This window comes from Plodia interpunctella, chromosome 10 (assembly GCF_027563975.2).
Source record: "Plodia interpunctella isolate USDA-ARS_2022_Savannah chromosome 10, ilPloInte3.2, whole genome shotgun sequence".
Lineage (NCBI taxonomy): Eukaryota > Metazoa > Arthropoda > Insecta > Lepidoptera > Pyralidae > Plodia > Plodia interpunctella.
This window is the reverse complement of record NC_071303.1, coordinates 5,871,814-5,889,933: the sequence shown is the minus strand read 5'-3', so window position 1 is coordinate 5,889,933 and position 18,120 is coordinate 5,871,814. Positions and strand designations below refer to the sequence as shown.

At 36.6% G+C, this 18,120-nt stretch overlaps 2 protein-coding genes across 3 annotated transcripts; both read left to right on the top strand.

The window, feature by feature from the left end:
- Positions 1–1,492: 1,492 nt before the first annotated feature.
- LOC128673027 (uncharacterized protein) lies at positions 1,493–10,028 on the top strand. Of its 2 annotated transcripts, XM_053750608.1 has the most exons (8): positions 1,493–1,732; positions 2,523–2,625; positions 3,853–3,984; positions 4,715–4,949; positions 5,707–5,862; positions 6,245–6,399; positions 6,630–6,684; positions 7,085–10,028. In XM_053750608.1, exons 1-8 carry the CDS (start codon positions 1,658–1,660, stop codon positions 7,311–7,313), a joined length of 1,140 nt encoding a protein of 379 aa, XP_053606583.1. In that variant the 5' UTR covers positions 1,493–1,657; the 3' UTR covers positions 7,314–10,028. The 2 variants fall into 2 exon arrangements, with proteins under 2 accessions (XP_053606583.1, XP_053606584.1); XM_053750609.1 differs by lacking the exon at positions 5,707–5,862 and having other exon boundaries at positions 1,494–1,732.
- Positions 10,029–11,552: 1,524 nt separating this feature from the next.
- LOC128673026 (opsin-2) lies at positions 11,553–17,575 on the top strand. The gene is made up of 8 exons (XM_053750607.2): positions 11,553–11,688; positions 12,008–12,199; positions 12,448–12,657; positions 12,769–12,905; positions 13,052–13,217; positions 13,620–13,806; positions 16,643–16,725; positions 17,066–17,575. The coding sequence occupies exons 1-8, from the start codon at positions 11,636–11,638 to the stop codon at positions 17,175–17,177; spliced, it is 1,140 nt and encodes a 379-aa protein (XP_053606582.1). The 5' UTR covers positions 11,553–11,635; the 3' UTR covers positions 17,178–17,575.
- Positions 17,576–18,120: the final 545 nt, after the last annotated feature.

Below are 18,120 nucleotides of genomic sequence, written 5' to 3'. Positions count from 1 at the left end.
CGTCGAACAACATCTTTCAGATGCACAATCGTCAGCTATCAATTAACTCTTCGATATAGGTACACTTCAAGGAAATTGGTTAGGAATTATGTGGGTAGAAAATCTTTTCGTATGTCCGTCTTACATAGACAATAGTAAAGGAATATAAAAAGCAATTCATATTCGTTTTGGAACTATTTTAAATCTCATTCTAAGCCGCTTTATTTACTTACATACCTATACTATGTAAATAAATATTTACCTTCTCTAAAAAAAATTCTTATTTAATACATTTGTATTTAAAAACAGATGCTTTCATAATCTTTATTAGAAATTATGTATTTTCTCGACACACATCATTCATATGTTTACGTCGATATTGGCATACAAAACAGTATGGTAGAAATTTCATCTCGATGTTGAGGTAGGTAAGTAAGTAAGTGAGTGTTCATCCGTTTTTCTCCATTGGAACATGATATTATATATTATAGTATAAAGATAATGATAATGATAATATATTGTATAGTAGCATAATATAAGCCGAACCGAAGCCCACTTTAAGGAATTAATTCAGGATCTCATGAACAATCAGTCTATTGTTGTAAAAAAAATCGAATGAACATCAGCGGGCGGGCGGCGGCGGCGTGGCGCGTCTTGCTGTCATCATCCTCCACGTTGCCCAAGGGTCCATGACATTCGACTGCTGTGTTTTTTGAAATTCAAAATCGTTTCTCCCAAAGGCTTTTATTTGCCTCTTGAATCCATGTCTGAATTTTTCTACTTTTTCTTTTTCCTTCATGAATGGTTTTGAATCAATATAGTTTTGTTTACTATCTTTGCCATTGGTAGATACATTACTGTTCATTTACCCACTCGCTATAGTTACATTAGTTCTTGTAGATCTTGCAGAGTGGGTGGAGTTTACATGTTTTTGTTGACAGTGAAAGTCGTCGCGATATTCATTACCTTTGATTAATCTCTGGTTGCTGAATCTCCATCGCATCTCACCAAGGCAGAGATCAGCCACAAAAGAAGGCTTTTGGACGATTGGAAAAAAATATGACACCAGTGATATTTAAGCAGTCGATAAAAAAAATCAAGGGAATTTCAAACAAACGCAGTGCACTAGCTGTGCTTACAGCACATCGGGTTCACTGTCTGGACTTTGCCTCGTGCAGTCGTTACACTATCAACACATCTACTATGACTGTTCTATCCGGATTGAAGTTACTTCTGTTACTTGAGTTCCTTAGGAATGAAATCGATGAATATTGTCAACAATATAACTATGTGCATATGATTATATAAAAAAATATTATTGTGCTATACATTCATTAGACCATCGCTGAAAGTTACGGAAATGGGATGATGTTTTTCATTATTTTATTGGACCAATCCCAGTACTTAGTACAGACCAGACTACTAACTTAATTAAAGAGATGCTCCAATAAATACATGATCATCTTCACTCCTTAACTTATAGCTCCTTAATTAAACGACAAAATGTTTGCATTGCATGGGTATAATGGTATTTGTGGTATGTTGTGATTAAGCTACAATTTTATCAGCATTAAGGTTCGATTTGTCAGCAGAATTGGGACGCAGGTGGACTGGAGCAAAGAGGCTGTGTGCGCGCGCAGCGGCCGCGGGGCGCCGAGCCGAGCGCGCGGCAGTCGTCATGCGGCGCGCCAGGAGCGTCACGGGGCCGTTGCGGCGCGCTCACCCAGCCTCGGGCGCCACCTGGAATGTCCAGGTACATAACACAACACTGCCTCCCAAACTTCACGTCTCAGTCTCACGCTTATCATTGACCACTGTAACTCACAATATAATCCTCATAAATAAAATACAGGAAGCAATTGAAATTGAGTATGGTGGTGTTTAAGCAATAAGCGAATGTGATTATTTGTGCTTTCAACTCAACAGTTGGCTGAAGACTTGTTGCGCACGCACTTTTCTGAATACATTAAAAACTATTGTCTATATAAAATATGTTGTTAACTGTGTAGGTATACATACATGTATTCATCTGTATTCATAAATAAAAACGTAAGTACTTGAGCACGTGTCGTGTTCGTGTATAGATAGGTATGGATTATGGAGCTATTACTCTCTGTCTTTATGAAACATCGGGCGCTCTCATTTGTTGCTAACAGGACTTTAGAGTAGTAACAATTCCAGGCTTAGACAGCTAGATAAGTTAATTATTTTGTTTGATAAATATTCATTAACTGGTAGTTGGAAAATCATGACAGATGACTTGATATAAGTGTTAGTAATAACAAAGTCAACATGAAAGAAAGATAAATTAGTTTACGATACCTAAGTAAGGTAACGTTTTAGACAAAAAAAAATAATAAATCGCGAAACAATAAGTCAATGGAACTTTTTTTTAAATGTGGTTCAGATTTATATGGTTTAACCTAACAAACAAAAATATATTAGCACTTTATGTGACAGTATATAACAATTAACAAAAATGATTGAAATAAACTCTAGTAAGACATCATGATTATACAAGTGAAATTATACCTATCACGTAGGTGGTGCGGGGTAAGATGTCGTCGCAGTGCTTGTGGCACGCGTGCCGGGCGCTGTCTGCCGGCTTGCTGCTGATGTTGCTGGGCGCCGCGATGGCTGTCATAGGTAGCTATGATCATGATTAGCAAATAGCAATGACTGTCGCACAGGTGGTGCGGGCTAAGATGTCTGCTGGACACCGCCATGACCGTCAATATATAGTTGTAACTTAAGCATAGATTTAAAAGTCTCGCTTCTATAGTGCCAAAACCTATTTTCTATCCACGAGTATTATCATATTTGACATACCTAATACAACTATTATATATTGAAATATACAAAGAACCTAAACAATAAGGGATCAATCATTTTCCAACTCAATCGGATATAATAATGTCAAAAAATATACATGAGTAAATAGGCATTGAGAATACGGGTAAATGGACCAACATTTCACATCGAGTGTTTGTTACGTGAGACAGCGCAATGTGTGGCGGGTGGTGACACAAACAATATCGAAGAAGAATAGAAGTACGACTGCTTTTTCATATCATACCTATTTTAAATCACTATTTATTGTCTTGTTCCTCTTCTTCATTTTTATTATTACGAAACCTCTACTAAGTAGGTAGATTATGTCATGATTATGTTGGTAGATAGCTAGGTACTACTACTTTACTTTTATTCGGTTAATTTCAAACATTACAACTACCTACTATTATATTCAACTCGACTTGTTTTGCCGTGGAAATATTTGATTTCTACCTACATGACAACATAAAAATGATGGACATTATATGAAGTTAGAATTCTGTACTTGTTTCATTCCTTGACGTGGGAGCGGGGTACGCGGGGCAGGCTCGGGCGCTGTTTCCGGTCCGGGAGCGAGTATTCCGGAACTGTCACTTCCGGCTTCAAGCCTCCGGCTCTCTCCGATGAAACTCTATTTAACGTGTCACAATAGTGTTGATGTGTCTATCAACTGCGATCGATCCACGCGTAAATAAAACGACAATCGCAGTTATCTTTTAAAACAGCATATAAATTTGTGAATCACTGTGATTTTAAATGTTAATTGCTGCTTGTTAATACACGTTACCTAATATTGCTTGGTATTATTGGACTATATAGTTTGTGAATAAATGTTTATTTACTATATTAATAGTATAATATAAAACTACTACCTATATGCGTGTCAAATTGGCATAAAAACAAATGTATCGAGTAGCTGATTCGAACCTAGGTCCTTTCTTTCTGTTCACAAACAGGCTCGTCTTAACCACCTCTACAGCATAAAACCGCATCGAGGCGGAAACTAGACAGAAAGTGTAATTTTTGTTTCTGACTTTCCAGGTTACTATGCGGACACGCTGTCGGTGGCGCAGGAGGTGCGAGGAAACGCCACGATTTCCGTCAAAGATGAAGCGCGGGGTTTCCACCTCAACAATCTCTCATATGCAGGGCCTATAGTTATGGGGTTTGGAGGTTAGTAACTAATGATGGGCAGAAATTAGAGCTTAATATTAAAGTTTCGTTTTCTTTTGAAAATCACAGTACAAACTCTGTTCTCAAGTTGAACCATCTAATCTAATATTTATCAAAAATCAAATCTCTAAAATATCTAGGTAAATCAATATTATATTCTTCGTAATATAGAGTTTGTATGAGGTTAGCAAGACTAAGTATATAGTAGTACCTTATTTTATTTAAATCTGGCATCGAATCCAACCCAAGCCGTAGGCACATGGCAAAGCATTTTTGTCTCTCTCTCAACCTACTTCGCTTATTGATTTTATTTCACGCTTTTATGTGTAGAAATATTAAAGGCGAATTGAAGAATTATAAAAGAAGTGAAGAATTATTAAAGTATTATTATTAAAGAAAAAAAAATTGAAAATTAAATTATAAATACTACACCTAAATACGTAGAGACTGCTGGCCGTCTTTGGCAATCTTGATAAACATAACCTGTCCGCTATGGTAGTAAGTCAGTTAGATGGAATGTAAGCAAATTGACTGAAGGAAATGGGTCGAAATAATAAAATATCTAACTTATTGACGCTCATTTCACTAGACACACTACAAGACATTTTTTTTCATAATTGATGACATTCAAAAAAAGAGTGTAAAATATCAAATAGTACTTAGGCGCCATAGGATTGGGGTTGTGGTTAGATTTGGTACAAATATATTCATTTGTTCGATGAATTTCCAGGTTTCATCGTGGTAGCCGCGTGCGTGATGACGTTCGAGGCGCGCGACAGCGCCGCCAAGGTGACGCCTGCACGGCCGCAGTCGCTGCCGCGGCCGACGGCACGCCGCATGCAGGGCTGTGCGGCGCCCGCACGCCTCGACCAGCTCGGTGTGTACCGACTGCCGCACGCGCTGCCGCTGCCGCATGCCTTGCCACTCGCTCCCATTCACAGGCACCGACCGCCGCATGCAATCAGGTACGATATTCATCGCTCGCTGACGCTACAGAAAACAATGTACTTTTGTCATCGATAATTGATAAACTATAAACAATATCGAAATCTTTCGATATTTCGAAAAACCGAACATTCAAATAAATTTGAAAGCTCTAAATTAATATTTTTAACTATTAGCCTGATGTACTCAGATACTACTAAGTTAAGTATAATACGGACAATATGGATCCTGGTGGTTGCTCTGCATATTTATAGCCTTAATGGCTATAAATAAGCAGAGGCAGAATATCATATTTTTGTTACGTAAAAACACCACGATGCTAAACCAGTAGTCAGCATCAGCAGTTGTCGCCACAAAATGGAAGTTTTTTTACAGCTTGAATTAATTTTGAGATAAAGCTAATATTTATGACTAAAAAGAAATAGGATAAACCAAAATCTTTGCCGGTAGAGCATCTTGAAACCTAGTTTGAAATGAAAATAAGAAAGAGGAGTTACCACCTACTATTTAAAGATATTAAATAATGATCATTTTCGATTTCAAAAGTACACTTGTTTTTCCTAAATATATCGAAATTAAACATTTGGCCCAGTAGTTACGCTACCTTTTGCTTTTTGAGTATTTTCCATTTCATATTTTCGTCATTAAACTCATGGTCATGTCCATGTAAACCTTTCAGTAAGAATCAATTGGTATTCCCAAAGTTTTACGGCAGGGTGTCGTAATCGTAAATGGCCGACTCGTTGTGGAATAGGGCAATGAGTATATGTGGCACAGAAACCGCGAGGAGAAAGTGCGATGGCGCGCCCGGTTCGGGTCTGCGCCGGACCTGCGCGGAGGGGGCGCGCGGCCGGCGCCGCCCGCCAGCACGCTCCGCCGCCCGCTCCGCCGCTACGCGCTCTCTGTAGACGAGCCGCCCCAGTCCGCCGTCAGGTAACCTTTAATTTTCATGCCATTGTCATTCGCTTTTCCGCTTGAGTCATTCAGTCCTTGCTATTTTGTAGTTTATTATACCTAATTAAAATATGTCCGTATTTTATTGAGTATGATATAAATTTTCATTATCATTTAGTGTAAATGCATTTTTTCTACAGAAATAGATACATTTGCTAAAATGAAATAATATATTGCATACTGTAATAGTTATTTGTTAAGTACTAATTCGACGACTGTTTATTGATCCCTATGTTTCATCACGAGGAGACACGTGATATTTATCTTAAAGATATGGAGGAGGGGCACAGCGTCACGACGCAGCGGGGATTAAATACTTTGAATGTTTTCTTTTTGCCTGATATTGGATACTGTTTGGTAGTGCTAGCGCAGCAGAGTCGGAGTGTGGCTCGCAGTCATCGTTGGCGATGGATCTGCATGGCAGCGGCGCGTGCGGCGTCACGCTGCGCGTGCAGGACAACACGCGACGTCGCCCACTCGCACGCCAACAGCGGCTTAGAGACGATGGCATGCATCGTAAGTAGGAGACGTTAGGAAAATACGGACATACTACGTTATTTTTAATTATACAAGATTTTATTGATTTAGGTAGTATGAGTTTTGTACATACTGTGTATTGCATTAGAAAGAAAGATTGATTTACTTCTTTAATCTAAGATTGCAGTCAATCTATAGTCAGACACAAAACAGACCACTGGTAATTTTTGTTTATTTAGAATTTAATAAATATACACTTACATTTACAGCAACACCGGGCCAAAGTACTTGCAATGTTAACAATATAGAAGATTGTGAAAAAAGGTAATCTCAAATTAATCTTAACTATTTTAATTTATTAAAATACAATTAAGCAAATGTATATTTTATTTACAAGGTTTTAGCCGTTTCGCCCGCTTCAATTTCTTGCGGGGACAGTATTTTGTCAGAGAAGAAATGGATAATTTCTTGCAATATTTCACCAATGTCGGTTGAATCCTTTATTATTTATTTCTATGTGTTATTCCAGGTTATTTTCTACCAGTGTATAAATTTCATAACAACCAGACCAGTAGGTAATGCGTGAAGTGGTAACAAACAAGCAAACTTACTTTCGCATTTATAATATTAGTTTGGATCTAATCAATCCCACAGTATTAGTAAGTAGGAAGGTATAGTTTTAGTTGGTAGAATGAGTATATTGATATTAAATAATAACCTTCAGGCAAAGCGGAGAGACAACAGATTGTGTGGAAATGGTGCACCTAACGGCCGAGAGCGAGGTGCGCGCGAATAGCGCCCCCCCGCCGCTGAGCGAGTGTTCCGCGCCCAGCTTTCCGCAGGTGGCGGTGACGGCCGCAAGCGCGCCGTGCCCCGCGTCCCCCGCCTCGCCTGACCCCTGCGACACCCGCATCCTCATCGAGCCAAGAGACGAGCCTCCGCCCGACGACTGAGAACGACCATCTCGGCCCTCCGAGACCGACGCTCTAGCCCTCAAAAATAACCCTTGTTAAACATATTTTGTATACATTATACAATTTTAGTTATACTTTATTCTATAAATTTAACGTAAATATTGTTCAGGACTTTTCGATGTGTCTTCGAAAAACGACGACAATTATCTATTTTTTAGATCCACTGTTGTAGCCTAAATGATAATATGTATTACGACATTATCATTTAGGATAATATGTTGTATAAGCTTAACTCTTAGCATAATATAGTATTTAATTACAAGGAGTGGTCGCGTGAAGTAAAGGTCGCTCGGTCGCTGCGGGTCGTTTTAACACAACCGAAATGTCCTCATGGCTGAGGACACATACGACAACTTTCTTGGCACTATTAATGGAGTGGTTTGCCATTGCATTTTCCATTTCACACACAATTTAATAATCAACCAGTGCGCAGGTTTCCTCACGATGTTGTCCTTCACCGGAAGTAAATGGTGGTCTATGAAAAGTATACATGAGATTGCCACATAAGGTTGTATACTAAAAAGCAAGTGGCACGAGAAGGATTCTCGAACCTGTGACCTTTCGATCTACAAGCCTTAGCTTAACCATTACACCACACCACTTCTTATAAAAAGGTACACGCGTGTGAAAAACCAGTACCGCTATTTTATTGATGCTACAAACTATAATTAGGTATTTACCGCGTAGGCTATTGAGAGCATCCTACATCACAAAAGTATTTCGTACTTGTAGAGTTTAATTTATAATTTGTATACACGATATACCCCACAGGATAAAAAGGATGAATCAAAAAATTCCGAGAATAAATAAGAATTTCCCATCAGGCGCCATGACGCCACACCATCCCACACACCGTGCGCTTTTGATGTTTTCGTAGCGGTCGTAGCAGATCGTAGCATTGCGTAGCAATAGTTGTAGCAAGTATATTTGAATGCACATTGTGGTTGCATTTACTTATTTCATTATAAGATATGTGGAAATGGCCTTCCTGTATCAAACATAATCCACTAAAATAAAGTAGTAGATAACAATAATACGAAAATTAAGTGATCTTTTAAATAAAACCATTCGTCTTTTTTTACACAAGAACACATAAGTAATTATGTAAAAAAGACTGATAAAGCGAATTTTATATATAAAAAAGAAATTAAAATGGATAGTGAAGGTTCTAGAGAAGGATCTATTCATATTTATTTACGAAAGTATTTAGAAATAGTTACAGTCAACTTAGCTATTATTATAAGGAATCTAGTTCCATGTCTAGTTTCGGATTCAGTTGAGATTCGTGTGGTAGTGAATGTTTTGGACCTTGTTGGCTGTATCTATCTCATACGCACTATCGTAGCTGTAAATACAAGTAAACATACTAGAATTTTCTTTTAGCTAGTAAAACTTAATTTTGTTTTAATACCTAAATCCTCTAAAATTGTAATAAAACATTTGTCAATTGTCAACCTGTTGGAAAGAGAATTATTCATAACTAAGTATTTAATAACTAATTGATTTGTATCGCTTTATCAATACGAAAAAATGAATTAAAACTGAAGAAATATAAAATATAATTGTGATAAAATTTCTGAATTATTATCAGATATAATCAATGATAAGTCAATATTTGCACGCGATTTTTGTAGGTTGTAAGATGTTACTACATTTTACTTTGATATGATGATGACCTCTCCAATATGTGTTAGATATTATAATATTAAGTATATCAAATATGTTACAGTGAAAACGTGTCATTATTATAGGAATTGTGGCAGTCATCGGGAAGAAATAAATTTTGATACGTTTTCACTGTAATAACTACCTAGTTATTTAATTTTTTGCTCTAAACTGACAATACCCCATTTATAGATTGTATTAAAATCCTTTTAGCACAAGAGAGAGACACTTAGACTCTCGCTCTTTAAATGTCTATAATTATTTATATATTATTTTCCAATATGTAAACCAATACTATCATAGAGAAGTTAATACTATTAAGGTTATATTAGTTACCTTTTGAATAACTTTTTTTTAATTAACGAGCTTCGGATGAAACCGTGTTACCGTGAAACTTTGCTTATTTAAAGTAAACTATACAAACTCGCATGGCCTAGTATTGAATATCGAAATCGAATTTGTATAAAATTAATCAAGTTATTACATACCTATAAGTACAAATATACCTGATAAAGATCTGTACGAAAATCGCACTTAATATCATTGTGTGTGTAATACTTCTTTCATTATTGAATTTTAGTGTTCCTCATGATCTAGAAAACTTGTAAATAAGCCGATTTCTGCCTCAAGAAACAACTATTTTGTAATATAATGACTTTCATATTTTTCAAAAAAAGAAGTTAAATAACAACTCAGTAAGCGCATGAGCTTTGATTAGCACTCTATTCTTTATAACGTTCATTATGTTGATACATTATAATATAATTCTTAAATAGGTATGAATATTAGTAAATGTAATTCAAGGTATCAGTAAATTAAGGTCCACGCGACAGTTTTGTCAATGTCTGATCGACTGATCCGCCAATTCTGGCCAATTCATGTAGATAATAATACTTTTATACAACTTGAAATTTACATTAAAGTTATTGATGGTAAGCATAAGCAATTCTTGTAATAAATTAATATGTATAATGTATGATAATGGTGTGTAATCAATCCAAATTGTTGTTGTGATGTCTATTAAACTTGTTGAAGATACATTATACTTTAATTTTGATTCCTATTCAGCGAATTTCAAGATGCCAAATCATTAAATACTAGCGGTCCATTCCGGCTTCACTCGGGTAAAAGCGTAATAAATTATACACTAAACCGGCATCAAAATCCGACCGGTAGTTTTAAAGATCTAAGCACAGATAGGGACCGACGACGCAACTTTGTTTTTAACCACCGACGACAGATGGAGAGCGCTTATAAGTTTAACGTGTCTGTGTATCTGTACGGCCGTCCGTGGCATCGTAGCAGCCAAACGTCTAAACGGATTTTTGATTTAGTTTCTTTTGTTTTAAAGAGAATTTGATCAAAGGTGTTCTTAGCTATGATTGGAAAATGTGCGTCGAGGGATTCTTAAATGTTTAATTCGTGTTATATATGTACTATGTAGTCATATTGAAATTATTATCTACGTACCTATCCTATACCCGGTATCCATATTTTTAATCTCTTATAGTACAAAAGAGCTTAACTTTCAACATGCGACTACAATAGATCCTATTGCATAATAATAAATAATCAATTAAATTCTTATATGAAAACCAAAGAGTTTTGAAGGCCTTAAAAATGATTGCTGTGCATAGGTGCATTTCTTCAGTAACGAAAGAGGATGAAATGGAAAATTGGAGATATATAGTAGGTGGTGCAATAGTACGGTTTCCTTTCGATATTGTGCAAATGTAGAAACAAATCTACGTATGGTGACCACAAAATATGGATTTTTTCCTGTGCACTTTCTGCCTAGATATTTATTTATTTACTAGCTGCTTTCCGGGTCTTTGCTCCCGTGGAAGTATCGTAATTTCATTATGTCAATCTGGAACTGGTAAAATAACTTTGGAAATCGGTTGTGTCGTTCCATACACACACGTACGTTACACACGCATCAACAAATCAACTTCAACAATTATACTTTCGACCTCAAGTTTACAGCTTTACTATTCATTTGAGTGTGGCATTATCCACCTATTGTTTGTTTTATAATGAAAGTTGTGTAATAAAGTTTAATTATTTATTTTTTCCCAATAAGCGTTTTTAGAGACCAAATTAAAGTATGAAATGACTATATACGTTAACAGGTGCTTAACAGCAAACTAGCCATGAATTTCTCTTTCAAAATCAGAAACGTTTGGCAATCACAAACGTTTTCATACACCAGCTTTTCCAATGACAAATAAAAAAAAGAACACTACGATAATAAGCCCCTTGGTTCTTGCTTGGTTCAAAGTTATTGGCAAAAATAAATTCTCATAATTTCGTATAACCTAGATAGGTACATGTCCTCTCGGTGAAAACTTAAATATATTATTTTTTATATGTCCCATACTAGATGGTCACTAAACTCACTACCCATGTATGTGCCTACTCGTTACAAAAAATGTGATTTGATCATCACAAATCTGAGCTTAATACTTCGACTAATCCTATCAAAGGTGGTCGTGTGGGTAATCCGTGCAATCTCGTTAGCCGGCGCTGGGCCAACGCGGAAGATATAAATCTAAAGGGGCGGAGCGCCACTCCAGCAGTCAGTCAGTTGGGGTGGGCTGCACTCTACCGAGGACTGCTCATTGTCCTCTCCAACCATGGACAACAAAACAACCAAATATTACGATGGTCCCTATTTCGCACATCTCAGGTAGGTTTTTTTTTGTTTTTTTTAGTGACTTACTACAATATATTACGTAATAGTACCTAGTACCTACTACACGCACTTTTGAGACACGAGTAGCTTTTTCATATTTTTCTTTATTTTAAAAGAAGAAAAAAGATTTATACTACATCTTTTTTAAATAGGTTCTTCTCATGGATTTAGTAAGTACTTCGTACACAGAGTACCTACTAATTCCATGGTTCTTCTATTAAAATAGGCAATTGGGACTCATTATACTTTTCTTAACAAATTCAATATCTTAGCCTGGCTGGAAATACCTACATTATACTTTGTAAACATTGAGGTCAAGCGGGGCCGGTGATGTAGAGTTGTTGGGCGCTGGGCTGACCGGCGAGGACCTGGCGGCAGTACCGGAACACTGGCTGTCTTTCCCCGCGCCTCCCGCCAGTGCACACACCGCCCTCGCCCTGCTCTACATCTTCTTCACTGCTGCCGCTTTGCTCGGAAACGGACTAGTCATTTATATATTTTCCACGTAAGTTTTTGACTTCTGACGATAAAGAAACACTTATCTCCAGTTTTAATAAATTCGTTTTAAGTTAAAAATTTTGCTTCTTTGACTAACTAAAGAGCAAGGAATATTTACGTATGGGCAAAAGCCCATTTATTAAAATGCTAGTATATTCATTTAGTAACATTTTGGCGAACAAATATCGGTAAGTAGCATAATATCTCCTGGGAAACATTTTTCGACATTTTTGAACAACTACCATTAATTTCCAGGACAAAAAGTCTTCGAACATCCAGCAATCTACTTATCCTTCAGCTGGCCATACTAGACTTTATTATGATGGCCAAAGCCCCAATATTTATTTACAACAGTGCAATGCGAGGATTTGCGACTGGAGCTCTCGGCTGCCAAATATTTGCTTTAATGGGGGCCTACAGCGGCATCGGGGCAGGCATGACCAATGCGTGTATCGCTTATGACAGGTAGACTATAATAACTTACTATGAATAGCCTGACAAATAGCTACACCTAAAAGTCGTTCTTTCGCAAAAATACTACAGAATCAATGAATTTATATTTTTTTGTAATTTCAGACACTCGACCATCACGCGTCCGCTTGACGGCCGCCTATCTCGTGGAAAGGCCCTATTGATGATCGCCATTGTCTGGATATATGCCACTCCTTGGGCCTTATTACCACTGTTCAAAATATGGGGCCGATATGTACCTGGTACAGACATTCTTGAAACAAGATATATATTTTATTATTTCAAAATTTGTAGGACTAGCGTCAACATATTTAGTTTCTCTAAGAAGCAGCGCAAGATCGTGCTTTTTTTCGAGTTTGAAATAATTTCATTTGATTTTGTATTACAGAGGGTTATTTAACCTCCTGCACGTTTGATTACTTGACAAATACCTTCGACACAAAGCTGTTTGTGGCATGCATCTTCACGTGCAGTTACGTGTTCCCTATGTCTATGATCATATACTTCTATAGCGGCATTGTGAAGCAAGTATTCGCGCACGAAGCAGCATTGAGGTACAGCAAAACAAATGCACAGAATGACTTTAAATTTTCTGGGATATACTTTCATCAGACGAAAAATATGCTAAATATCCATTGATCGTTAAAACTACTGCACGGGTTTCGATGAAATTTTGGTTCTGAATATAAGGTTGAGCAGTCAAGTTTGTATTGGGTACTTTTACTTTTTACCATCTAAAGCGAAGATCGGGAGCGCTCAACAAAAAAGTAGGTCAATAAAAAATAAAAATATATCCGGGGCGCACCATACTAACATAAGTTTTAAACACAGTTAAATTCCCTTTAGGTGCCTTGATTTGATACAGCGTTGAACATGAACTCATGATGTCTTTAAAGCTATACGAATCTGTACGTATTGCCTAAGTTTACATAGATTAATTAAACCATTAATTTCAGAGAACAAGCTAAGAAAATGAACGTAGAGTCTCTTCGTGCTAATCAAACTGCCGGATCCCAATCAGCTGAGATCCGAATAGCAAAAGCAGCGCTCACGGTTTGTTTCCTCTTTGTGGCATCTTGGACCCCCTACGGCGTCATGGCGCTAGTGGGTGCTTTTGGCGACCAACAACTCCTAACTCCTGGGGTACGATGCGAATATTTGTTTCATCTTTCTTTATACCGACCACTCGTTCGCACGAGCGTCAAAATACTTCCCAAGTACTGGCATATTTGTATTGGTTTGACTAAGTGACATTCGAGATTAACCTGTTATTCAGCAGCAAAAGAATTCACGATAAAATAATTTAGCCATACTGTGGATACTACGCCCATGCAAACGAGGGTTAAGGAATAACGACTTATATACATACTAGCAGCCCGTACCGGATCGCTCTGGTAAAACCACGTGTAAAACCATAATTAGATTTAGTTACTAATTTCCATCAAGATAATGCATGAATGCTAGTAATATGGTCCAATATCAATTTAATTTTATCCTTACATGTCATTTAAAGTACCTTATCCCGTCTGTCTGTATGTACATGATATCTAATACCGTACCTATTTTTGCTAATCTCGCTTAGGAAGTATGTTTAGATAGTTGGGATGGGACCTTCTTTCCAGGCATAATGTTATGTCATAAAGGTAAAAACGGACCATTTTGTTAATTGTCTGTCAAAACCCATTTCCTCAAGAGGAAATATCCAATTCCATATCCTTTAGAGGATATAAAGACGGACAACGGAGCAAGCACGACTGGCTCTTTAAAATCGAAAACCAAACCAGCACTCTATATTCGTACATGCTATATTTTCAGATAGCACCACCTAGATATTGGCAATGAGAACTAAATAGCACGTTTTATTTAGTTAGACAGCGCCATCTAAATTTCAACAATGTCTGAAACACTTGTTTTCAAAATCAACATATCTCTTTTTTATTTATTAATAAAAATTAAAGCTATGAAATCATTAAAGTTTGTCCAGTATTCCGGCAATAAGCGTGTACAAAACATTTTTTACACAAATTAAAAATTTTGACCTTTTGTCTGGGTTTTATCGTTGGTTGGATAGTAAGTACCTAAATAGGCACTAGGCAGTAGGTAGTAAAGTAAGTTTATTCTAAAACTTAAGGTAAGACCTAGAACAATTAAATATAAATAAAAAATCTGAAATAGAGATTAGGTGATAAGTTATATATATTCACAATAAATGGAGCCTTACCCTTATTGGGTCTGTTGTTATTATTTTATTTAATGTTTATAAATTTATCACGGCTACCCTCTTGCCTCACTAGCTTGATCGTAATGTATACGCGTCAAACTGTTCGAGCGGATTTAGAATTTTAAAATTTATGACAGTAGATCCAATTGTGCCAGCGCAGGCGAAATACATCGAAAGAGATTCCAAACAAAGCGTGGCTGCGTTACAGTACCTGGGGGGTTCCGTTTGAAAAAAAAAAGTTTTTTTTTTACACTTTACAAATTAAGAAGAATGTAACAAAAAACATGTCATATGTAAAACTTAAAATAACTTATTATAAAATATTGAAATGGATAATAATGTAAATAAATTTAGAAGTTGAAATGAGTATATACAAAAGTTAGTTTCAGATTCATTCCATCTAACATATAATAACCTAACATACATCACCTAATAAAGTCATAATCAATATAAGGATATATAACTTACACTTTGACCCTTTTGGGGTTCACTTTTCTAAAAAAAAGTAGCCTATATCTCCCCTCGATGTTTCGTCTATCTCTGTGCCAAATTTCTTCAAAATCGGTGAAATAGATTTCGAGTTTACCCGTTGCAAACAAAAATACAAATCTTTTCTCTTTCTAATATTAATATGGATAATGGATATATACGATATTATGTACGAAACAAACAAATTTTATTGACAAACATTTTGAAAAAGATTTCAATAAAAAAATAAACAAAACCAAAGCAATTGAAGTTCAGGATTCGAACCATCAACAGTAGGTAACAACGCGAATTCAGTGGTATTTACCGCTGAGCTGTCTACATCTAGTAGTTGACGAAATGTTGAATGGGATTATTCGTTATTTCTTTTCACCCTCATTTAACAACTTCAAAGGTCGAATTTTAAGAAAATGTTTCATTATTTTTGTTCCATACCATTTATCCCAAATTTCAAGTAGATCAGTAAAGATTTTTGTTATTTTTCATATAAACTTTACCCTCAATTTTTACCCCTTTAGGGGTAGAATTTGAAAATTCCCTTCCTTTCTGAGCACTACATAATAACCTAAAGCTACTGACCAAATTTCGCGTTTATAACTTCTGTGGGCTAGGCTGGGTGTTGATTAGTAAAAAACGCCTGCTTCAATTGTCAATAAGATAAAATTTCTTATTATTGCTTTTAGGTACCTACGTTTCCAATAGAGATAGTTCCGTAAAAGCGATCTTGCATGTACCTATTTCATAATTAAAAAGTTAATATTGTCCTCTCAAGAGACTCAAAGATCTTAGGAATAAAAGCCATGTTTTGAATTTTCATCATCATAATTTGCACCAATCCTGGTACTGAGGTCAATAAACAATAAGTTGTACAGATGAATGAAATCAGCTGTTCCAGGGTTGGCACTGCACAATTTTACCATAATCTAAAATCTTAATTAACTCCCTATTGTGACGTTTTTTCCACATGGAAATATTTTTCTGAGAATGTGGATACGATACCCTATCTACCATTTTCGGCTTTATATACCATTGACCAAACACCTTGTATATAAATGTTACGGCTAACCACGAAGTGCGGATACCTAGATTTTACCAGCTAGACTGAACTGCAGCCGGATTCAGTTGGTTACACCTAGGTGTAGCCTATACTTAAGTTCGACTAGACCTAGGTTTAGCTTTTATCATACCGGTTGCATCCGTTTTACGGCCTAACATGACAGAATATTACTTTTTTTGTTTTTATTAATCCTACAGCAAAAATATTTTTCTTAGGTGACAATGATTCCAGCTGTAGCATGTAAAGCTGTTGCGTGTATCGACCCATGGGTGTACGCAATCAGTCATCCAAAGTACAGGTAACCCTAAATATTTTGTTTAAATTTAAAATATATGTTGTTTACGATTACCTATGTGTGTATGTATATAGGTACTAATAATCGTAAAGGCAACCTATGTACAGGCTTCAAAGTTTAGTGGTATAATATCTACATGCTTTTTAAAATTTCTAATCAATAACTGATTACATTTCTCATTCTGCTTCGTCCACCCATATTATTTAATACTATCTACTGACACACTCATCTAATAATGAAGATCATTTTATTGATGAGGAACATCCAAAGTTCTTTACAGCGGGTGATCGTAGGTACTAATTCGGTCAGACACAGTGCATTAGTTATTCTGTTCTAATTACAGACAAGAGCTGCAACGCCGTATGCCATGGCTCCAAATCAACGAACCTGATGACACGACGTCGACGGCCACCACTAATACAGTCAGCGGGCCGCCGCCGGCAGCTTCCGCGTAACACATGCTGCTCAATCCACGACGCTCAAACCATTTTAAATTGTCCATAAACCTTGACATTGACAAGACAACCGCCAATGCTTAATTAAACTGAAACTGGAGCTCCGGAAGTTTCACATTGATTTTGGAATGAATTAGTATCGAACATGTCGGAAGCTAGCCACTCGCTCCGCACCTCTCACAATTTTGCGATTATCCCGCGCAGAATTGTTCGATACCAGACTATATGAACCAAGTAAGCCGGCTGTGCTCACACTGTGACAACTGACCTTTATTATAGAGCAATGTTTCTCCTGACAATGACGACGCGGCAACTAGTAACGGACACTGAGTTATGTACCTTAAATATATTTAGCTAGTCAATAAAATTGTTACTGACAAAAACAGGATTTTATTATTCGCGGATCGTCCAGACTTCGTTCGGGTAAAGCCATAATAAATGCTACACCTAAACCTTCCTCAGACATCACACTATATGTATAAAGGTGAAAACCGTACAAAAATCCGTCGGGTAAATTTTGAATTTATCGCGTTCGTACAGACAGACAGATGAGACAGGGAGACTTTATAATCTGTAAGGTGGGCTACTACTAAAGAAGAAAATTATAACATGGTGACCCCTGAGGAACTACGAATGATGAAATGATGTATCTATGGCATAAACCGTTACGTGTCAGAAAACAGATCCCCTATTCGAAACTTAATGTCTATTCTATTAATCGAATGTGATTTGCTCGAATATTTCCATGTTCCTCTGTGTTCTTTTGTAAGAAAGCAGCAAGAGAAGCAAGGAGGTTTACTACTTAGGTACTTTTTCGAACATTGTATTTACTTCAAAATTGTTCAAATAGATAATTTTCGTCCACATTTTTTCTTAATACCCTTCTTCATTTCTTACAAGGTTTAAACAAAGATATCAGCATTTCGAAATTATCTTGGTGAAA